Here is a 23556-nt window from a genome sequence, read left to right as displayed (position 1 = left end):
TTTTCTCCACTTTACAAGCTGAGCAAACCACTTAAGGTCCCACAGCCAGAGGGCAGAGCCAAGACTGAGACTGTGGTCTAACTACCTTTAAAAGCGGTATTATTTCAGCACCCTCCAGTGTCTTTACAGGTAGTCTGAAGGAAAGAGTGGGAGAAGAGGGAAGTGTAAGGCCACCTGACACCACTGGCATGCTCCTTGCCCTAGCATTAAAAGGGAAGGAAAAATTAGGCCAGGAGCAGTGGCTCACGCCTGTAATCCTAGCACTTTGGAAGGCCAAGGCAGGCAGATCACGAGGTCAGGAGTTCGAGACCAGCCTGGCCAACATAGTGAAACCCTGTCTCTACTAAAAATACAAAAATTAGCCAGCACTGTGGCGCATGCCTGTAGGCCCAGCTACTTGGGAGGCTGAGGCAGGAGAATCACTTGAACCCGGGAGGCGGGGAGGTGGAGGTTGTGGTGAGCTGAGATCGCACCACTGCACTCCAGCCTGAGCAACAGAGCAAGACTACGTCTGAAAAAAAAAAGAAGAAGAAGAAAAATTAAGAGGAAGGAAAAAAAGAGAAAAAGTAGGGAAATGAATAAGGGAGAAGGAAAAGAATAATACTCACCCTTGCTTTCCCGTCTCCCTGTCTCATGCCCCTCCCCAGTTCCCAGCCCTAGGTCTCCCAATACTATCACCAGTACCTGCCTGACAAGAGCCCTCTCTCTCCTGGGTTACAGAGGAGGTCTTTTTCTGCTCTGACTCCAGCCTGATGGAAACACTCCATTTTTGCTACAGGGCCGCAATACAGCAATGACTTATTGGCTTCCTTAATAGGAATTCAATACGTTTTTCCATAAAATAACATTACATTGTGGTTAAAGTTTATAATACTAGTGCCTTTTTATTTTTTAAAAAAAGTGTAATAAAGATCCACTAATCTGAAACCCCAAAAGTGGTGAAAACCATTCTTTTTTTTTTATAACTCATTTGGCAGCAAAACCTGACCTGACCTGAACTCATTTGGCCTGAATTCATTTGGTGACAAACCTGACCTGAACTGACATGAGGCTATTTATAGTTTTTATTTATCCACTGCGTGTGAATATTCATCAGTTTCACTGCAGAAATATTAATGTGCTTGATTATAGGATCCTGCTCCAGACCACACTGCTATATGACTGGTACATGCACAATATTATCCTTCTTTCCTTCTTTAAAAAAAAAAAATCCAAATTCAGCAAAATCTGGTCTCAATGGCTTTGAATACAGAATTGTAGAACTGTATTTATTCAGATTTAACCTCTTTGAACCTTGGGTTCATCGCAAGTCTGAAATTAGATTGTAGCCAACATCATTTTTGGAGGGAAATACATTCTTAATTTCAAACAAGCAACTTAAAAAGGAACTTTTGGAATACCACTAATTCCTGGGTTGGGGCCTAACTGTATAAAAGTATGCAATAAAGAAAAATTCTTCATGATAAAAGGTTTTCATTCTGCAAAAAAAATTATCAGGTTCCACGTCCCATTCCCACATAATCTTCAGGGAAGTCCAACTTCCGGAAAGAATGGCCAATCTTCTTGGACCACTCTGTGTGCTGAGGAGCATATTGGAATATTAGAATGTGGACCGAGGAAAAGAGAGGTAATATTAGAAATCCTGTGAACTGCTTCCATTCTGTCATACTGTTCATTTATGTTTCTGCCAAAGTTGTGTTTTTATGATTTTTATTGCAACTCAGAGTTAACCTTTCTAGCAGAAAGAAAGCATCAAATGCCCCCACTTCAAACAAGATGGGTTCAAGGGAAAATCCCAATCTTCTTTAATCATTTTATGAATATGGTGAATCCTGTAGCTCATTAATTTTCTCTCTTTTTGTTTTGGCTGCTAGAAAATCCAGAGCCAAATTTACAGCCTAGCTCTAGCCCCATATAGAATTTTATATTACATGTTCTTTGCCCTAACCCTATTCATCCTAGCATGGTTATTTTTCTCCTAGCCTTATTTTCCCTTTACCTTAATTTCATCTATTCATTTTAGGTGGTGGTGGTAATAGTGTGTGTATGTGTGTAAGTTTCCTCAATATCTTTTTGTAATAAGGTGGAGAAGGGATAAATAGGCAAATAAGTAATTGTATACTTAATAATGTACTGGCATGGATCCATTTACTTCCAGCTGTAAAGACTTCAGTAATATCAGAACTCTAAATCATTCCACTTGGTTAATTACACAAATACTGAGCCATAATTAAAACCTTCTATACCAAAATGCCCACCACCATCATTCATTATATGAAAATAGTCACAAATTAGGAGAAACAACAGAAGTACCTTACCTACATTGCACATTTCAGATATAGAGTCACCTGAGATATATGGCTAAGACTGGATTATCACATTTCCCGCAAGGGCTGAGGAGGTACTGGTTTCAAGTGTCAACATACCTGCTGCCTATGCCTCTACCTCACATCTCCAGACCACCAGTCACTTCCCCATAGCACAGCTTCCTAGTATGAGACTGTGAGATCCCCACTTCTCTCCCTGGGCCTCCTACTTGCTAGAGTTACTGGAAGACATTGGAGTTACTAAAAGGAAGTGGGGAAGTCCAAAAGAGTATTCATAAAACTCCCCTAAAAGCCAAACATTTTCTGTTCCTTGCATCTGTTGATCATCCATTTATTTTTTTTCCAGTAATTTCAAAGCACTAGAATTTGCCCATATGTAATTCATACTTCTGAATAGTTGTCCAGTTAAAATTAATGAATGAGAAAAATTAGAATTTAAGTAGAAAACAGTAATCGAGATCCATAAACAGTAAATTTGGACGTATAAGCAAGTGTGCCCTCCCGTCACCACAAGCTTTAAGAATTATGCAGCTCTATAAGAAGTGAAGAGGGGGTTTACATGTGCCCAACTTGGAAGCTGCAAATTCAAGTACATTTTAGATATGAGTAAGTGGCAGCTAGGTCAGGGAACCCAGTTTCTTATTCAAAACTGGAATCTAATAGAATTATATTTGAATATACCAAAAACTTTCCATGGTTAAAATCAGAGTGCAGAGGAAAACCATTCTTTTTAAAATGCAATTATTATTTTTATTTTATATAGTGGTGGTACTAGAAACTGATCTATTGTGATACCAAAACAAAACAAGAAAATCAAGGAAGATTTTGCAAGGTAGAAAAACTTTGGGTTTTAAAAGCAACAACTACTTATGGTGAATGTTTATTGTTTTTATTAAACCTCTAGAATTATGTATAAGTAATATTTGATGTTACTTGGATTTATTTTAATTTTACCTTGCAAAATTTTCAAAATTAAGATGCTTAAAATCTCTTTTAAATGGTTGCTTATGAGGTTACCATCACAACAAAGTGGTACCCAGAGGGGTATGGTAAGCAGAATGTCAAAGATCTCTCCCGAGAAGTCCCATTACCCAGTTATTCAATCATGCACTTAACTAGGTACTGCTATGAAGGGACACTGCAAGTGTGATTAAGGTTACTAATAAGTTGACTAGCGAGATTAGCCTGGATTATCCAGTTGGGCCACTGTAATCACATGTCCTTTAAAAGTAGAAGAGAAACACATTAGGGGAAGGCAGGGAAATCTAAAGCAAATTCTGCACACTGTGGCTGCCTTTGAAGATGTAGATGGGCAACCTCTAGAAGACCCTGGGTAACAGCCAGCAGTTAGTGCTCTCCAAGAAAGGCAACTGGGCCCCCAGTACAACTACCACATGGAACTAAATTCTGCCAGTGAGCCTGGAAGTGGATTCTCCCCTGGAAGGCCTACAGGTACAAGTCCAGGCCTGCTGCTCCCTTTACTTCAGCCTTGTGAAGGCCCTGGGCACAGAAGCCAGGAGAGCCATCCTGTGCCAAGCTTCTGACCCACAGAAATGATGAGAAAATAAATGGATATGGTAAGCCACTACATTTGTGGTAATCTGTTATGCCCGTAATAGAAAATGAATACAAGGGGTAAAGCAAAAAAGAACCAAAAATGAGCACATAAGAGTCTGTTAAACTCATTTATCTTTATTTAGTGATTTCAGCTAAAGCACAATAAATTACACAGAAACTAAAAATAAAATAGAAAACAAAACTACCATAACAGAGAACAGAATATAAGTGTGAAATAATCAAAGGAATTTTTAAAATAAAAAAAAAATGTTGCTAACATAACATTTTATTGCATAATTTCAAGCACTACCTTGAAATTGGAAATTTTGCCATTGTTTCTAAACAATTCAAAAGAAGATGCATAAAGCAAGGATCTGGAGCCCAATATGTGATCATAGTTGCCCTGAATATAAGAAGAGAACACTCATCACGGTCTTCAAGCATGCACCACCCTCACTAAAATATGAGAGTAAGAATAATTTTAGGCTTTTATTATTGAAGGGACAGTAAGAATAATTACACAGGGAATTCAGCTTACTATAAGGAATAATGTTCTATTCGAGACCAGCCTGGGCAACATGGCGAAACCAAATCTTTACTAAAAAATACAAAACTTAACCAGACGAGGGCCTGTGGTCCCAGGTACTGGGGAGGCTGAAGTGGGAGGATCGCTTAAGCCTAGGAGGTGGTGGTTGCAGTGAACTGAGTTGGCCCCACTGCACTCCGGCCTGGATGACAGAGCAAGACCCTGTCTCAAACAAACAAACAAAAAGAAATAGCATCCTAGTAATTACAGCTCTCCAGCAATGGTATAGACTGCTTCGAAAAGCAGAAATGTTATTAAAAGATCCCTAGAATCCCATAGAAAAATTGGCCTAAAAAACCTCTATATTGTAACTCCAAAATTCTGATTCCATTAACTTAGTAACACAGGGAATACTGGCATTATCGGAGTACTAGTTAAGTTACTATTACTCTATACGCCACATTAATTCATTAAATTTAATATTAGGTATGCAGGACAATTGTCATAGCAACATAAATTATTAGCATTACAAGTTCCTAAACAGAAATATGCATAATACTAAAACGAAACTATTTTAAAAGGCAGACATTTATTTTTAATTCTGCAGGATTTCTTTTCAAAAGTGAACTTTGGTGTAGCCTCTGGTCTGGGGCGGAAGATGAGAATGGGAGGGCAGCCTGACCCCCCTCCTGATAAGGAAGGACCCAGCGCATAACCTGTTCAGGATCTGGAGCCGCACGAACACCTGACTCGCCCCTTCAAAACAAGATCTGCGGAATGGCTCGGGACACAACAAGAAATTGCCGGCAACCTGTGACGGCTCATTTTTACCGACAGTGGGAGGCGGGCAGTCGGAAGGAATGCCCATTTCTCCGGTGTTCCTTCCCAGAAGCAAAAGAAAGTGTTTGTTTATGCAAGATTTACGTTTCACTCAGGTTTGGGTTGGGTTTGTTTTCCTGGAGATGGAGCTGAGTTTCCCTGGTTTTGCTGGAGTGAGGACAAGCTGATCGCTCCGTATTTACCTTTCACTTGGGCCAAATTGGACAAATGCAAATAAACAGGTCTTGCAGGCGCCCCCCGGCAGTCGGCGCCGCCTCCCCGCGCTGGGCTGGGCAGCCGGGGCCCGCAGAGGCAGCCGGCGCCCTAGGGCGGCTGGGGCCGCGCGCCTCCCTGCCCCGCTGCGCAGCCCGCGGGTGCCCGGCCAAGCGCTGGCTTATCTGCAGCTCCCACAGCGCCCCCGCACTCACCAGTTCCTAGAGCAGGGATTCCGAGAAAAAAGAAAGAGCCGGGTTCCCTAGAAACATTAAATTAACACAAGGGATCTGGAAACAAAACAGCAGATGCCTGAAAGCCTTCTCCTTGACGGCTTCCTGCCTTCTTGGAAAATCTTTGCATTAAAATAGATTGAATTACCCTGCTCTGCCAGATGCTGCTCGGGAACTTCATTTTGGGCTAACATGAAAGGAGAGTTTGACATCTTTTAAAGGATTTTTCTTTTCGAGGTGGTTTGAAGGGCGCCTTTGGGTTGCTGACATTAGCAAGGACCCAAGGCTGAGCTTTTTGCATTACAGTCGAGAACTTTCCATAACAATGGCTAGCAAATCAGATAACAAAGATCATGGCGTGTAGAGGAGACGCGGTGGAGCATAGAATGAGCACTAAGGGTTCAGAAGCAGAGGTTGCTGTCTCTGGGAAGAGCCTAGAAAGAGCACAGGCCAGCCGCCTCCTTTTACAGGAGAGAAAATGTCTTTTATTTCTAAGCCTACTTATTTTGACCATAGCTATGAGAACTATCTAATGGCATTTCCAGAGAGTCACAAACAAGCAGAAAGGCTTGTGAGTAGTATTTTATCAGCCTCTTTGTTCTAAAGCCCATGGTCTAACCTCCACCGATCCCTATCTACAAATTAATCAGACCATATAATTTGTAAATTCAAACCCAGATTAATAACCACACACCTTGAACAGTGGGTCTTCAGCACAGAGTGTATTCCACTTTCCTGTCATGTTAACTTTCATATTTAAAGAATTTTGGTAGCTGAGAACAAGATCCAAAGCTTCCTATGAGGTATCAGGATTTTACAGAGGAAATTGTTTTTACTGGAGTAGGATCTTCTTTGACATTTAACTTTTTTTCATGATAAACTTTAGGAAAAGACGCTATAATCCTTAGTCGCTAATTTATATGTGTCATGCTTTCTAGTAAACTGGAAAATAACCTACATTCTTAAAAGGATTCTATGCTTATCCCAAATTTAGGAGCACGAGATGGGGGAGAAGTATATTACAACAAGATACTCTAAACAAAAATAAAATTAAATATCCTTGCCTAAGCATGAAAGCAATAAAACTCATCTTAAAGCAATGCAGTCAGACAAAATCATTGCATCTGTAATAAGGGTAAGTACACAACTCTAGGAGTTAGCAGCCCTAAATATTTCTGTTCTAATGACACACAAGAGATACACAAAATCTATCATTCCTCCCTGATGTACGAAAAAATAAAGGGCAATTTCATAACACCTTTGGTGCTTTCTAACTTAATAGCTGGCCTTCAGGAAAAGCAAGTATAATTTTTGAGTGTTTATAAGAAAGCAAAGGAAAATGTTGCAAAAAATTACTTGGCTCAAAGGCCACAGAGAAAGCCGGAATTTGCAGGACTCACCAAGCTACACAGCTGTTTTAAAACCGAAAGTCAAACAGCTTTTAAAAGGTATTAAGTATTTTCTACAACAAAATCATCAAATATACATACTTCTTTTTATCCTGCAAATAGACATTTTATTTCTATTAGAAAAAAACTATAGTTACACAAACAATAACTAGACTGCTGTAATAAATATAACTAGCCACATAATACTAGTCAACGATGGCTTTTTAAAAGATTACCAGAGAATTTCAAAATGATTCTGAATGATCAAGTGTGACTCGTATATTTTTTAGGTAGGCATTGATGTTAAGAATATGGCTTTCACAGAAATAGAATCCAATTTATCTTATTTCCATATATTAATCATGGCAACAAATAAAAATGATGACAAAAATCACTAAGATAGTTTCTTTAAATTTTTTTAAATTAAAAACCAAAACCTTAGGTAAATCTGACAATCCTCCCCCAAAATTGGTTTTCGAAAAAAAGTCTTCAGGTCATAGAAAAAATGTAGATGGCTTATAACCCTTAGAATTCCTTTTAGTTAATGAGAATCTCATTTTTAGAATTTCTTCAAACTTAACTGAAATGTTAATGAAAAAGAGAAATATTTAGATGTTGAGAAAAAAAGTTGTTCTAATTATTCTGCTTCACTATCTCATTTCAGCTCATCAAAGTTAAATAGCTAGTAAACAACTGGTCTGTTTTGGCAGATTTTTTTCTATTTTAAAATTCATTACTAAACAGATGAGGTTACTGCTAGTTAAAATTCTGAATCCAAATGCCATACATGCTGTTGTAAAAACTGTGCAGTTTTAAATATATTTTTACTTCTATATATTTTTGAATCTTTAGCCAAACTCCTCCAATAAAGTTTTAGTTTATGATGTTTTCTAAAATAAAAACATTTGTATTTTATGCTATAAAAATCAATAAATGTCTTCTAAAGTTAGGTGCTCCAAAATAAATGATTCAAAAGTTTTAATGAAAGCCCTCTTATAATTAAAGAAGGTGATTGGTAATGAGGAGGAAAATGGGAGGCATATTTACAATAAATCAAAAGCAGAATTGTGATTAATGGGCTCCACAATGATTATTAATGTTCTCCCTATAAAATATTGATGTTTGCATTAATTTAAAAGTACAGACTGGGTTTTTTGCTTTGTTAAATGAAAAATAATTTTTTTTCCTATTTTAAAATGAGAATGACTATTTTAAAAACAGAAGACTATGTCCAAGATCTTTCCCTTTCCCCATTTCAAAATTATGAGTTTTCTTTTTGTCTTTCTGAATTCTTGAAATCCAGTGACATTGTCATAGCTCTGAGAACCAAAATAATAGAAACCACTAACTGTAGGAGACAGCCTTGATGCTTTTGATTATATTTTCCTAGAAAGATTTTTATGATATTTAATCTTAATAGCTTTTTTTTTTTTTTTTAGGAACTCCTCTAATGCCAATAAATGAGAATCTAAATCTCAGGAGTTTAGGCAAATTTAGCCCATCAGCATAGCCTAAAAACAGGATAATTTAATAAAACCTAAATAATACATTAGTTTTTAAATAATATGTTATATACTTTAGATATATATATATATATCCTGTTAAGATGAGTGGGTACCAACCTCATATCTGTATTGGAAATAAGCAGGGTGCAGATTTTTAAAAGGAAAAGAGGCTACACTACTACTCAAAGTCTCCTCAACATTTGGATGCAGGAGAGAAATGGAAAGAAAGTCGAGTTCATCAGGGCTGGTGCCCATCCCATGGCACTACACTTCCTCCTATCCCCTGACCACTGCCAAGTTTGGTCAGGATAGGTGGCTTCGTGTCTCTACATAGTCAGATACCTGTGTATTTTGCTGGGAGAAGGGGGAAAAAAATAAACAAATAAAAATAAAACTCTCTATTCCCAAACTCCCTGCATCCTTTCAAAGTCACATTTTATTAATGGAAATTAAAATGATGAAGAAAGAAACCATTAGTAACCTAAATGATAAGTTTCCCCTTAAAGACACATTTTATCACCAACAAGAGGACTTTCTTCTTTCACTTTCTTCCTTCCTTCCTTTCCTCGTTTCTCTCTCTCCCTCTCTTTCCTTCTTTCTTTCTCCTTCCCTCTCTCTCTTTTCTCTTTTTCTTTCTAGCCAGAGTTTGTGACTTACTAATTATTTTTATTCTGTTTGAATAGGGTCCCTGTTATCTTTTGTGATTTTCTAAAATGAAGTTAAGATTTCCATTATTTATGAGAATAAAACAGGAGGTTGACACTTTATGCACAAAAAAGAATAACCAAAGGTTACAATGACATCAGTTTTAGTTTTTATTAAGGGCTGGCGTGTGGTGCAGGGGGTGGCGGTGGGAGCAGGGTGAGGCAGGTGTGAGGAATGAGTTTGTTTCTTCCAAGAGAAGGATTTGCTTCGGTCAGTGTTGCTGCAGTCCCAATGAAGGGGCCCACTCTGCCAGCTCTTCTGGGTAGACTTCATAACAGAGTGGGCAGGCTCAATTCTCTAGGAAGCCTGACGTTGGCAACTGCATCTCATGGAAGAATTCCACAAAGGGTTAAATTAGGGTGAGATTGTCAACAGGCTTCAAAAAGGCAGAGTTCCAGGGCCCATGCCTGAGGTCTCATGGGCCTCCTTCAGGTCCTCGTCCCCACAGTCTGACACTTTTGGCCCTTCTCTTCTCCAGCTCCCCACCCCATTCTGCGGCCAGTCCTTCCTTTTTCCTCTAACCCTGCAAAAAATGAGCAGCGCTGTTGTTTTGTTCCAACTGACAAAACAGCTAAGAAACAGCAGAACATGACTGCCCTTTGCAAAATGGGCCATGTGATCCTCCTAGCTCAATTCAACACTTACAGTAAAAACGAATAGAAAGGGACCTGTTTATGAAACTCTCCTGCTTGCCTTTGGAATACTCTCATCCTCTCCCTTCTCAGCCTCCTAAATACCCAAGTGAATTTATATAATGAGCTTTATTTTATCACCCTGAAATTCTTCCTCAGTCCAAATTGCTAATGTGGCAGGTTCCAGCTGCCCAAATTCCCTAAACAACATTGCCTGTTCCATAAAAAGCATGCAATTACAAGCACAGCAATCCTGCTCTGGTTCTTAGAACTATAAACTGACTACACAGCTCCCTGGCCCGGGAAGGCTATGAAACAGGCAACATGGACAATTTAAAGGTGTACAACATCCGAGGTTCCATTTCACCCTCAGGCAGCACGGAGTGGACAAGGTAAGGCCACCCTCCACTTTTCTTCTGGCTACTATATTGATTCTCTGGAAACTCTCTCTGCTCCAAAAGAAACCACCCAATCCCATGGAGAAAAGGTGACACTGAATTTGCACTGCTTTTTATGGTTGCATTTGTTTGACTAAGAGGGAGCAGAGTTCCATACAATAGACTGCTTTAGTTGGGTGACTTGAAAATAACACATACCAGATTAGTTCCCCAGATGCAGATTAGTACTAAGTTTGAATCCTTTCTTTTAAATTAATTAATGTAATCTCAATGTTTACATAATAGACATTGACTTTTATCTGGCACATACAGTATATGACTCTGCCTTTAGCAAAAAGACCATTCAAGATATCTTCAGCAGATGTGAATGTTTTATTTTTATTTTGGGGACTCCAAAGAGAGTCCATAACCTACCTTGGCATTGTCAGATCTCAAAAAAAGCTTTCTTCATACTTGCAATATAGTAATATCTAAGTACTTGGACATCTCTGCACAAAATATATGGGTCCACATCTCCCTGTTTTTCCATATACTATTCCCTCTGCAACCTTGTTCACATAGCAAACTCTAATTTATTCTTCAATAGGCAGCCTATGCCACCTTCCCTCAACTATCCCAGACCAGTAGTCATCACTGCCTCCTCTACCCCTTGTACATTTCTCTATGTGGTCTCACCAGAGAGTACTATGTTTGCTCATATGTCTGGTCTCACCAGACAGTACCATGTTTGCTCAACTCAAAGTTCCTTTAGGAACTAATTGTATTTGTATCTCCAGTGCCTTGCATATTTTGTGTCACATAATAAGTTCTATAAAAGAGAACTAAACTGATGTGGCTATGAAATGATTTACAGCTTTTAACTGGAATGAGCCTAGTACAAGACTCACTTAGATGCTGGTGGTTGATCCTAAGTTTCTCATGCTGTCATCTGCAATCATTTGCTCTTGCTCTACATTCAGAAGAGAAAGAAAAACTGGTGACACTAATCTGGCCTCTATATCATAATTAGACCAGGGGTAGGAGCTGAGAAACTAGAAAATATTTAGCCTACCCCTAGTCACATCCTAAAAGACATCAATGTGGAACTCAAGGAACTCAGTGGATTTACCAACATTTAACACACCCTATATCCACCCATTATAACTACTTGAATTGGCATGGATGGGAACAGAAGATAGATTTTATTGTGGAGAACAGAATAAATCTAATAAAAGAAATAACTAGAGGAAAAGTTGGGGCTAGTTGATGTTTTTAAGTAGAGATGGGAAAAACATAAATGATGGTGGTCAGCACAGAAAGTTTTGAATATAAGGACTTTAGAAATCAATGTGGTCACTCTTTTCTAGTAATAGGCTGACCATGGACAAAAATAATAGGAACATTATTCCCTAGTTCCTTTGCAATGTACTGTACTGTTATTTAAGCATGCCAGCATCATGCTTGCTTTGATAAATACAAATCTAGCTCAATTGCCATGATTCTGCTTTGAGGCTCTCTCTTTTTTAATGATTTATATGTCATGCTCCCCAAAAGTCTTTCTAAAATTATACCAAAGGGAAAGAAGCAAAAAAAGGGGAGCTTAAATGTTCTGAGGAGCTGTTAGATGTGCCTGGTGCTTGCTATGCACTTCTTTTTGAGACAGAGTCTCCCTCTATCGCCCAGGCCGGAGTGCAGTGGCGTGATCTCAGCTCACTGCAACCTCCGCCTCCAGGGTTCAAGGGATCATCCCACCTCGGCCTCCTACTAGATGGAAATACAGGCCTGAGCCACCACAACCAGCTTGCTATGCACTTTATATACACCATCTATATGTATACCACCCTCCCAACAACTCCACTTGGTAGGAATAATTATTCTCATTTTAAATCAGTTTTAACCTAGGTCTCTCTGGTTCTAGATCTAGTATTTTTTCTACAAATAATACGGTTCCAATTTCTTTCTTTTCTTTCTTTTTGTAGAGATGGGGTCTCACTTTGTCACCCAGGCTGGGCTCAAACTCTTGGCTTCAAGCGATCTTCTTGCCTTGGTCTCCCAAAGTGCTGGGATTACAGGCTTGAACTACTGTACTCGACTGACTTTTCCTATTTCTAATGTCAGCATGAAGAACACAAGAAGTCAGCTTCAAAGGTAAGAGGTGTATCATTCATTCATTCAACATTTATTCCACAGCTACGATGAACCAGGCACTATAGTCTCTTTGAGGATATAAACATAAATAAGTTCTGGGACTCGACTTCAGCTTGCTCACAGTCTAATGGAAAAGAGACATAAAAACAACTTGGTTTATTCTATTTTCCCTAGGCTCTGTATTTGGGTCCCCACACCTTGTCACTTTTTGCTGCCACTTTACAAACTTTCCATATCTTAAGAGTTACTCTATCTTTATTTACACATTAGTAAAACACAAGAAACCTGCCCCATTTCGTAAGCTGCCTACACTGCTAAAATCACATCCTAGAGGGAAGTGAGATGGAACAAACCATAAGCATTTGAACTCACTTGTGCCGCTCTGGGTTTCCATGCTGCCAGGGTGTTTGTTCATTCATTTATTTGCATATTTTGGAGGGCCTACAGGAGGCCCAGTGCTAGCCAGGGAAACAGCGGTGAAAATGACATAACTAGTGTTCTGCCCCCATGGAGCTTACCCTCTAACCTTTACAGGAAGGGGAGGCAGACAGTCGACAAAATCCTGGACTGTGATAGGTGAGTCATTAAGGAAAATCACAGGGTGCTATGAGAAAGCACATATGGTACAGGGACCTAACCTTGGCAGGGGGATGAGGAAGGCCTCCCCTAGGAAGTGGCATGAAAGCTGAGATCTGTGAGATGAGTGGGATTAGCTTGGTGAAGATAGGGGGAAGAGGGACAAGGAGGGAAACAGAGAAGAGGATTCCAAGCTGAGGGAACAGTGCATACAAAGGGCTGAAGCTGGAAAGAACACAATACCTCTGAGGTCAGGAAAGAAGGCTAGCATTTGCAGAAGACAGGCAATACGAGGGACAGGGTCCGGAGACAGAGCTGGGAAGGAAGCACTGGCCTGATGATGCAGTGGTGTTCTGGATTTCAAATCTCATTCTAAGAGCAGCGGGAACATATTGAAAGGTTAAAGCAGCTCAGTTGAGTGCACTTAATGTTCTTTAAAATTCCCTTGGCTACCTATGATTGAAGTATTGAGAAAAACACAGTGTGAAAACATGTTTCATTAATGAAAAACTTGTTTAGAATACAAAAGTGGTATAGATAAAAGAGTTCTAAATAAAAAATAATGGGTTTTATTCATAGCATTATTATCCCAGGTAAGTCATTTAATCTCAAAATATTTTTGTTTCCTCATCTAGCAAATGAAAATACTAAAAAATTCAAAATTCACACACTTGTTTTAAAAAGCAAATGAAATAATACATTTGAAAATGCTTTGAATCTCTAAAATGTAAGCTCCTTGAGGGAAGGGACTTTGACTATTTTACTACTATACCTAGGACCTAGAAGATGGATGGACGGATGGATGGATGGATGGATGGATGGATGGACAGATGGACAGGATGGATGGACAGATGGATGGACTGATGAACAGACGGATGGCTGGATAAAAGAAAGTGAGGGAGGAAGAGAAGAAGGGAAAAAAAGAAAGGAAGGGAAGGAGGGAGGAAGGGAAAAAAGGATGGACAGGCCAGGCAGGTGGCTCATGCCTGTAATCCGAGCACCTTGGGAGGCTGAGGTAGACAGATGGCCTGAGCCCAGGAGTTTGAGACCAGCCTGGGCAACATGGCAAAACCCTGTCTCCTCAAAAAATATAAAAATTTAGCAGGGTGTGGTAGCGCATGCCTGTAGTAACAGCTTCTCAGAAGGCTGTGGTGTAGGATCGATTGAGCCTGGGAGATTGAGGCTGCAGTGGGCCTTGATCACCACTGCAGTCTAGCCTGGGTGACAGAGTGAGATGCTGCCTCAAAAAAAAAAAACAAAAACAAAGGATGGATGAATGGATGAATGAATCACATCAAGTACCATATTATGCAAATATGAAGCAAGACATACAGCATGTGGCAGTCCACCTGAGCAGGCAGCCTCCCCAGGAACTCAATGTCACAGCATCACCAATGCTTGCCAAGCAGCCAGGCCTTCCTTCAGTGCTGGCACACTGGGCACCTCCAGCAGCTATTCCAGATGGCTGGGTGATGGGGGCAAGCACAGCATCAGAGGCCCATGACATCACCTCTTCAGTGTGGCTGGTGAGAGGGGCGATTGTGAGAAATGAAACACTGCCTTTTCCTGCTTCTTCTTCCTCATAACACTAGTCTCTGACACGCACCCCAAAGCCAAGCCCTAAGTACACATCCTTCTCCACTCATATAATCCCTACCTACAGATTCTTATTCTTTGTTTACCAAATGTAGTATTAGAATACATTTTTATATAACTTATTAACACTTTTCTTATACTGCACAGTCTTAGCTATGTGTACCCAATATCTTAAAGAATTACAACTAAAGATAAAAAAGAGAAGAGGAAAAATATTAAAAGCCTTAACATGTTCTTTGATATTTATTAGCTTTATAACAATAATGATAGTAACCATTCATTGAATACTGACTTTCCTCCAGGCATAGAGTTTGACACTTAGCCTATATCACTTCAAATCCTTACAACCCCTAAAAAGGTCAGCATTATGACTCCATTTCTTGGGGAAGAAAATTGAGGCACAGAGCAGAATGATTTGCCCAAGGTTAGGAGGTTGTTAAGGGCAGAACCAGTGTTCAAATCTGGGTCTATTAGACAAGACAGTGTGCATTCTTTCCATTACACTACATATTATTATGAAAATCTTCTAAAAGAAATTGGACTACTTATGAAAAAAGAGCAACCACTTACTGAACATTTAATCTGCCAGGCAGTTATGCTCTTTACAAAAATTATGTCATTTAATCCTCTCAACAACTCTGTCAGGTCTGTACTTTTGAAATGAAGAAACTAAAGCTTAGAGAGACTAGAGTGACTTGCCAAAGCTCAAAAAACGACTAAGTGGTAGAGCCTAGATTTTAACCCAGGTCTGTCTGACTCTAAAATGCACCCTCTTAACTGCTACACAAGAGTTCCACTATTCAAATATCATCAGTATAACTTGTATGCCTTCAAAGGAGAATGTCAAAACAGAAGAACAGGGTCAAAAAACCATTTTAAAGATAATTCAAAATAACTACTGCATTAAGACACCATCTCTAAGAGCCCATTACTAACCATTTTCTCTGAGATGTTGCCTTGTTCTGTTGTCCCAAATGGCCTTTAGAACGATCTGCAACCAGTGTTTTCAATACAAGTGTTTTCCTTTTACATTTGGTAAGTAATTTAAAAATCTGTTTCTAAAACTACCAGTTCAACCAAATGGAGCTCATAACTCTGCGCCCAAATCTTTAGAGACACTGAAAATGCACACTAAAGTTACTTAGTCCACAATTCTTATTAAATAATGTTCTTTGATGGTCAGGGTAATGTTCAAAGTCACTGTGCAAATTGCTCATGTCATATAAAATACTAGATTTCACTGTTTCTTTCTTTCTTTTTTTTTTTTTTTTTCTTGAGACGGAATTTCACTCTTGTCGCCCAGGCTGGAGTGCAATGGTGCCATCTCGGCTCACCGCAACCTCCACCTCCTGCGTTCAAGCGATTCTCCTGCCTCAGCCTCCCAAGTAGCTGGGATTACAGGCACCCATCACCATGCCTGGCTAATTTTATATTTTTAGTAGAGATGGAGTTTCTCCATGTTGGTCAATCTGGTCTCGAACTCCCGATCTCAGGTGATCTGCCTGCCTCGGCCTCCCAAAGTGCTGGGATTACAGGCGTGAGCCACCACACTCGGCCAGATTTCACTGTTTCATAATAAATTTTGAAGATTATATCAAGCATTTTAAAATACACCCAACATGATTGTCTCCCTATCAGAAATAATTCTTTTCTAAACCAGAAGAATCCTCAGGTAGGTCTCCTTAGCTATACTCGTTAAGCTACATGGCTATATTTGTTAAGCAAACATAGCTATATTTGTTAAGCCAACTTTTTAAAACCTCATTTGTAATTAAGAAGGTGTTCGCCTTCTTGATCTACTGATTGGGCAAAGAGGACTTCCTTGTATCTATGGAGAAGGATACATAACTTTCACACTGATTGGATATGTAAACCAAGTCGCTGGCAAACTATTACTTTAAACACAGTCATTGAAATAGAAGCCTGGCAATTCTTGGACTAACATGTGGGAAATAATGTATGTGTGAGCACATGCCTGTGCCAACTTTCAAAAAGTAAAATATAAGTACAGGAAGTACCTACATACTCCCTAACAAAAGCAAAGTAAATATACAGATCTGGATGAACATCCCCAAATTCTGTGCTTAATCTTCAAGTTGAGATGTTCTATCAGTCTGAGAAAATTATAGTATATATTTTTAAATACTTTTTTCAACTGGAGTCTATGTATAGAGCAAAAATAAACCAATAAATACTGCAGAAAAATATGAAGAAAAAAATAAAACACGAATAATTATACCACTGTCAATACTGTGTTTCACAGCCTCCCCAGACTTTTTTCTTGGCATATGTGTATATGACTTGGAGTTTTTCAAATATAAAGTTGCACCACAAGACTGTTTTGCAACATGCTTTGTTTTATTTTATTTTTCCATCCAATAGCAAATGAGGGTCAGCCGGGTGCAGTGGCTCACACCTATAATCCCAGCACTTTGGGAGGCCAAGGCAGGCAGATCAGTTGAGAGGTCAGGAGTTGGAGACCAGCCTGGCCAACATGGTGAAACCCCGTCTCTACTAAAAATATAAAAATTAGCCAGATGTGGTGGCATGTGCCTGTAATTCCAGCTACTTGGGAGGCTGAGGTGGGAGAATAGCTTGAACCCGGGAGGTGGAGGTTGCAGTGAGCCGAGATTGTGCCATTGCACTCCAGCCAGAGTGACAGGGCAAAGCTCCATTAAAAAAAAAAAAAAAAGTAAATGAAGGTCAATGTTTAAATAATAAATATAGCTCTACATCTTCAATTCTCTCATAACTCATTTAACCCATCTTTCACTGATGGACAAGTTTCTTTCAACATTTTGCTTTTATAAACAATACTGAAATGAACACTGTTTACATATAAGCACTTATCAAATTAGTCCTTTCAGACAAATTCTTAGAAGTAGAAAGACTGTATCAAAGAATGTAGCTTTCAATACATATTGCCAAAGTGCCTTCCAGAAAAATCATGCCAGTTGACACTACCAGCAGCAATATATGAGAGTGCAGGCTTCACACTCTGATCTTCCCTGGCTATGAATATTCCTTTTCAATTGTTGCCAATCTAATAGGCAAAACAAATGGTAACTTCTGGTTGCTTTCACTGAATTTTCTTTTTATACAAATACTGATATATAGGAGCAGTAGGTCAGTGTTATACTGAAGAGCAAGAGTTTCAGAGGCAGACAGCCCTGGGCTGCAACAGTTTTGCTAAATGTGTGATCTAGGACAAGCTGCTTTAGCTCCCTAAATTGGACTGTCCTCGTTGCACAATGTAAATAATTGCACCTGTCTCATAGTATTTTCTTAAGCAAGATATGATACTAGCCCAGTGCTTGGCAGACAATAAACAGTAAATGGTACCTGCTAGTAGTAGTGATAGTGATATAGTAGTTAAAGAATTCAGCGGCCATTTGTATTTCTTCTCTTGCAAATTACCTTTTCATATCTTTGGTCTGATTTTGTCATGGAGAATGCATCTCTTATTTATTAACCTGTAAGAGCTCTTTATAAACTATGGGCAACAACCCTTTGGCCACTATATATATAGCCAACATTTTCTCCACATTGACATTAGTTTTTAATATTATGGTGTTCTTTGTAATTTTTGCTTAGTAATCTAAGATTTTTTTTTTTTTTTGAGACGGAGTCTCTCTCTTGTTGCCCAGGCTGAAGTGCACTGGCGCAATCTCGGCTCACTGCAATCTCTGCCTCCCAGGTTCAAGCGATTCTCCTGCCTCAGCCTCCCGAGTAGCTGGGATTTCAGACATGCACCACCACGCCAGGGTAATTCTGTATTTTTAGTAGAGATGGGGTTTCTCCATGTTGGTCAGGCTGGTCTCAAACTCCAACCTCAGGTGATCTGCCCACCTTGGCCTCCCAAAGTGCTGCAATTACAGGCATGAACCACCGTGGCTGGCTGTAAGATCTCTTTTTAAAATTTATTTAGTTTCTGCTATTGGTATCATGCTTACAAAGATCTCTGCTACCACAAGATTATAAATAAAGATTAAGTATATATTTTGTGCTTTTATAGATTCTTTAGTTTTTTAACATAAAATCTTTAAACATAAACAATATTGCTATTAAGTAGGAATTTAACTTTATCCTTTTTTCCTCTAAATGACTAGTATGTAATCCCAACGCCTTTTACAAATCTCATCACTGACTTGATGTGCCACCCTGGCATTAAAGAGTTGATAATTCCTAACCTGAAATTCTGAAATCATAAAGCTCTGAAAACAGAGTCTTTTGTTTTTTGCAGTTTGGTGCTTAAATTCATTTGGTGGCAAAACTTGACCTGAGCTAATGTGAGGCTATTTCTGGTCTTTATCATCCCATTTAGTGTCCGTATTAATCTGTTCTGCTGTGGAAATTTACATGAATTTGATTATGAGATACTGCTAAAAACCCTAAATTTTGAAATATAACTGGCCCCAAACATTTCAGATAAAGGACTGTGAACCTGTACTAGGTTTCCATGTATACTCAAGCCTGCTTCTAGACTTCCTGTTGTAGCTATGCTCTTATTTTCTCTTTTTTTTCAATAAATGCAATAAATTACATTGATTTTCAAATGCTAAACCCTTGTATTTCCAGGATAAATCCCATTTGGTAATGATATATTATCCTTTTTCTGTTTTGCTGGATTCCATTTGTTAATATATTGTTGATGATTTTTGCATCTATGCTTAAGGCTATAACTTTTTCTTGTAGTGCCTTTGTCAAGTTTTGGTATCCAGATTATACTGGCTTCCAATTTCTTAGTTTGTCTACCATTTTGTTTATATTTACTATATTTTATGTTTTAATACTTGATGAGATAAAATTTTCCCCTCTTTTTCATTCTTCACTAGTCTCAGGCAATGTTTTTCTGAACTTTACCATATTTTATCAAATTTCATAGAATAAAAATAACATTACAGCTTATGCTGGAATTGTATTAAATTTTAGGTTAATATGGACAAAAAGTGATATTGACATATTTACTACATTGACTCGTCTCACCAATGAACATGTTTCTCTATTTATTCAAGTGTTCTTTTATGTGCCTTAGTTAAGTTTGGAAGAGTTCTTCATAAAGGTCTTGCCCAATTTCTGTTAAGTTTATTCCTATGTATTTTATAATCACTCTGATAATTTCAACTCTATTCATGCCTGTGCTACCATATTTCATTAGTTCTGATTATCAATTATAGATAGCTGCTGTAATTGTTTCCATGCTGCTATAATTGTTTCCGTGGAAGGGTAGAATGCCTTGTGGAAGAAAGGAGCCAAACGTGACTGTTTCATTTATTTAACAAACATGTATTGAACACGTAATATGTACCCAGCACTGAGAATTCAAAGAGTGATAAGACAATATCCCTGTCCTCAAGGGTTCACAGTCCAGGGGGCAGATAAACAAGTTGCATATATTAACACGCAAGTTCTGTGTTAGAGGAGAGTACAGGAGAAAAACACAGTCTACCTCCAGGAGTAGAGAGTATTGTCAGGAAAAACTTCTATAGAGCTGACTCTTGGGGTGGGTCCCAGTTTCCCCCTTGAACAGGTGTGGTGATGAGGAGGCACATCCAGAAACTGCATTAAGTCCTTCAGACTTAAGAACGTCATCAATACAGTGCTGAGTGCACCCTGCCTTCCATGTCACAGCATGGCAGCAAATCCCTTTGGCTTGCTGGCCTCTCCATGGCTCAGCTCTCCTGGCTGCCTGTCACTGAACTGGGCACTGAGCACTGTGGGTCACCGAGCCACATTTCCCTTACATGCCTCTGCTCATATAACTTCAGGAAAAGGACATCAGTGTCCAGCTGAGTTACTACAGCTTCAGTTGCTAACTGGCCTGGCTCTAGATTCCTTAAAGCCCATAAAGTGCTATCACTTATTACTTCACAGGGACATCATGTTCTGGGAGAAAATCGTTCTATTTCATGCCTAAAATGGTAACAAAGCAAGTGAAAGCTGATCTGCTGTGTGTCTCCTGGATAGTGACAGGTTCTGGTACCCAAATAAGCAGACCTAATGAAGCTCAGAGATTCCCAGCTTGGATGAACTATTTACTCCTCATGAGCTCAATATTAACTGTGGAGTCATCTTGCAACTACAGAGCCCTTTGCAGAGTGACCACAGGAAGCCAGGCATGGAGGAAGAAGGCGAGAATAAGCAGTCACTTGTGTTATTACTGAAGAGACCACAGGGATCTGTCCAATTATTCAAATGCACATCTGGAAAAAATTCACCTGTCTTGAACTCTTGTTTGTTCAACAGCAAAACAAGCAAAAGCACCACAAAATGCTCAATCAGGGCGATCTTTTCAATTGTGGAGTCTGAACGTTTTCCCACCTGAGCATCATAAATAAGGCAAATTGCATAATAGGATAATAGTTGTTGCTGAAAGATGCAATCATAAAATAAAAGGACCTTTCGAAATCTGAGAATAGATGGTAATTATCCAGGAATGGAATATAAAGAGGAGCAATTTCAAGGTTCCTGCTTCGTCTTGTTATCGTGAAACTGAGACGGCCAAATGCCAAAGAGGGCTCTTTCAGTTACAAGAGACCTTCCAATGTCTTTGACAACAGTGCTATTCCCTTCTGTTAGAGTGCTGTAGTACACCATCTTGTATATCCATCTAATCTCAAATGCCACAATTCACAAAGTTGCCACTTGTTCTTTCCTGCTACCAAAACCAGAATTCTAGCTGGTAAGCTCCACAGCAGAAAAAAAAAATGAGGAAAAAAGTAATAAATTGTGGTTCTTTATACTTCAGTGTTATTATTGTATTTATAAATAAATACAATGTATGTATGCATATATCTGAATAAGATCCTTTCCTGATAAAGAGATGTACCCCTCCAACTAGAGTACTAGTAAAGCTTCCTTCTCTAATGTAAAAAGCAAGACCTGAGATAAATAAAATAGGTAAATGTAAAAATACATTTATGGCCCCAAATAAATACGTGCTCTCAAATAAACAGACCTAACAAAGTTGAGGGAGTCATTAAAAAACTAAACTATTGGCCAGGTGCTGGGGCTTATGCCTATAATCCCAGCACTTTGGGAGGCCAAGGCAGGTGGATCACCTGAGGTCAGGAGTTCGAGGCCAGCCTGGCCCATATGGTGAAACTCCATCTCTAATCAAAATACAAAAATTAGCTGGGCATGGTGGTGGGTGCCTGTAATCCCAGCTACTTGGCAGGCTGAGACAGGAGAATCGCTTGAACCTGGGAGGTGGAGGTTGCAGAAAGTCGAGATTGCACCATTGCACTCAGCCAGGGTGACAAAAGTGAAACTCCATCTCAAAAAAAAAAAACAAAAAACTAAACTATTTACTCTTCACCAGTTCATGAACATTAATTAGCCACAGAAACAATTAGAGCCACAGACTTTGCAAGCATTCAGGTTAATTCAGTAGAAGAATAATAGGTCTTGAAGTCAGCCCTGGGTTTGAATACAGCCCCACGATGTACTAGCTTTGAGACCTTGGAAAAGTTCATGTGTCTGAGCTTCCTTATCTGCAAAATGGGGAAAATACCTACATTACAGGCAGGGGGTTTTGAGGATTAAGAGAGAAAGGTATATATAAACCCCAACAATGAATGGGACAAACAGGCACTCTATACCCACCTACTTTCCTATTCAAATTCTCTACATGCTAAATGGTAAAATAAATCTCCCCAGCTTCTCAACCTACAATAGACCCTTACTGTTTAATATAGCAAATGCTTTCCATTAACAGTGCACCAAATTTTGCATTACAATACTCCACAAGTCAAATTCTCTGCTTCAGCAAAATCTGAATCTCTTATATATTCCCAGCTTTTTATTTTCATGCTCTTACAAATATCATCACACACCACCACCAGCAGCATTTCCCAAAGTAGTTCACAAAGGAATTGGGGTAAGAGGAGTAGGGCAGGATTGGGTGGAATGAGGGCCTTTCAAGTCAATAAAGACAGTAATGGCATTTGGTTCAATTTCTACTTTTTAAAAACATTTTTTTCTTCAAAACAGGACAGTGTGAGAACATGCAACTGTATATCTAGGGAGTATATGCAGTAGTTGCTGACAACTGGGAAACAGAACTCAGCTAAACACTGCTACTAGTCATGGTGGTTTAAAATTGCTTTATTCTTAAGACATATATTGTTCCACTGATACCCATACTGGACCACTGGTAAAAAGGAAAAGCAAAGGGAATATTGTGAGTGAAAGATAATTAACAGGGGGATGAACATAAAAAATAATAAGTCTGGGCCGGGCGTGGTGGCTCACGCCTGTAATCCCAGCACTTTGGAAGGCCAAGGCAGGCAAATCACGAGGTCAGGAAATCGAGACCATCCTGGCTAACACGATGAAACCCCGCCTCTACTAAAAATACAAAAATTCAGCCGAGCATGGTGGCGGGTGCCTGAAGTCCCTGCTACTTGCGAGGCTGAGGCAGGAGAATGGCGTGAACCTGGGAGGCAGAGCTTGCAGTGAGCCGAGATCACGCCACTGCACTCCAGCCTGGGCAACAGAGCGAGACTCCATCTCAAAATAGTAATAATAATGATAATAATAATAATAATAAGTCTGTTCTTTACAGATATATGTCACATTCTTCTGCTTAAAATTCCTTTGTAGCAAAATAAAACATCTAAAACTATGCTAAAAAATACAAAACAGTAACAATTATATCCAATGTGCCTTATCATTTATTGGGAATACAAATTATCTACATTATGTTTTTGCATAACAGAATTTTCAAACAGCATCCTGAAAGAGAAGTATTAACTACCTGACTTTTTTCAAAGGCAAAAAATGAAAAGTCAAGAGGCTTCTGGTTTCCAGCTCTGTATTTAAGGAGCTGAAAAGTCGCCACTCCATCCTAACAAGTAAAAAGGCTGAACAAACTGAAAAATCAACAAGTCTTCTTAGTTCTGTAAGAAAAGTGAGATCACAAGGTAAACTGATGCCTCTGAAATTGAAGCAAC

General features: G+C 39.1%; 1 protein-coding gene across 8 annotated transcripts in view; it reads right to left on the bottom strand.

The window, feature by feature from the left end:
- The window catches only part of CRADD (CASP2 and RIPK1 domain containing adaptor with death domain), a 222240-nt gene that overhangs the window by 149346 nt on the left and 49338 nt on the right, over window positions 1-23556 (bottom strand). The window contains exon 3 of one of the 8 annotated variants that reach the window (XM_063785998.1): window positions 9360-9796. The exons of 6 other annotated variants lie outside the window; for them this stretch is intronic. In XM_063785998.1, coding sequence (XP_063642068.1) covers window positions 9702-9796 — 95 coding nt within the window. In that variant the 3' untranslated portion in view covers window positions 9360-9701. Of the gene's footprint in view, window positions 1-9359; window positions 9797-23556 lie in introns of those variants that run through there. One more of the 8 variants, XM_016923993.4, reaches the window with a different exon arrangement.

The sequence above is a fragment of the Pan troglodytes genome, chromosome 10 (assembly GCF_028858775.2).
Source record: "Pan troglodytes isolate AG18354 chromosome 10, NHGRI_mPanTro3-v2.0_pri, whole genome shotgun sequence".
In the NCBI taxonomy this organism is placed as follows: domain Eukaryota; kingdom Metazoa; phylum Chordata; class Mammalia; order Primates; family Hominidae; genus Pan; species Pan troglodytes.
This window is presented reverse-complemented; position numbering and strand designations above follow the sequence as displayed.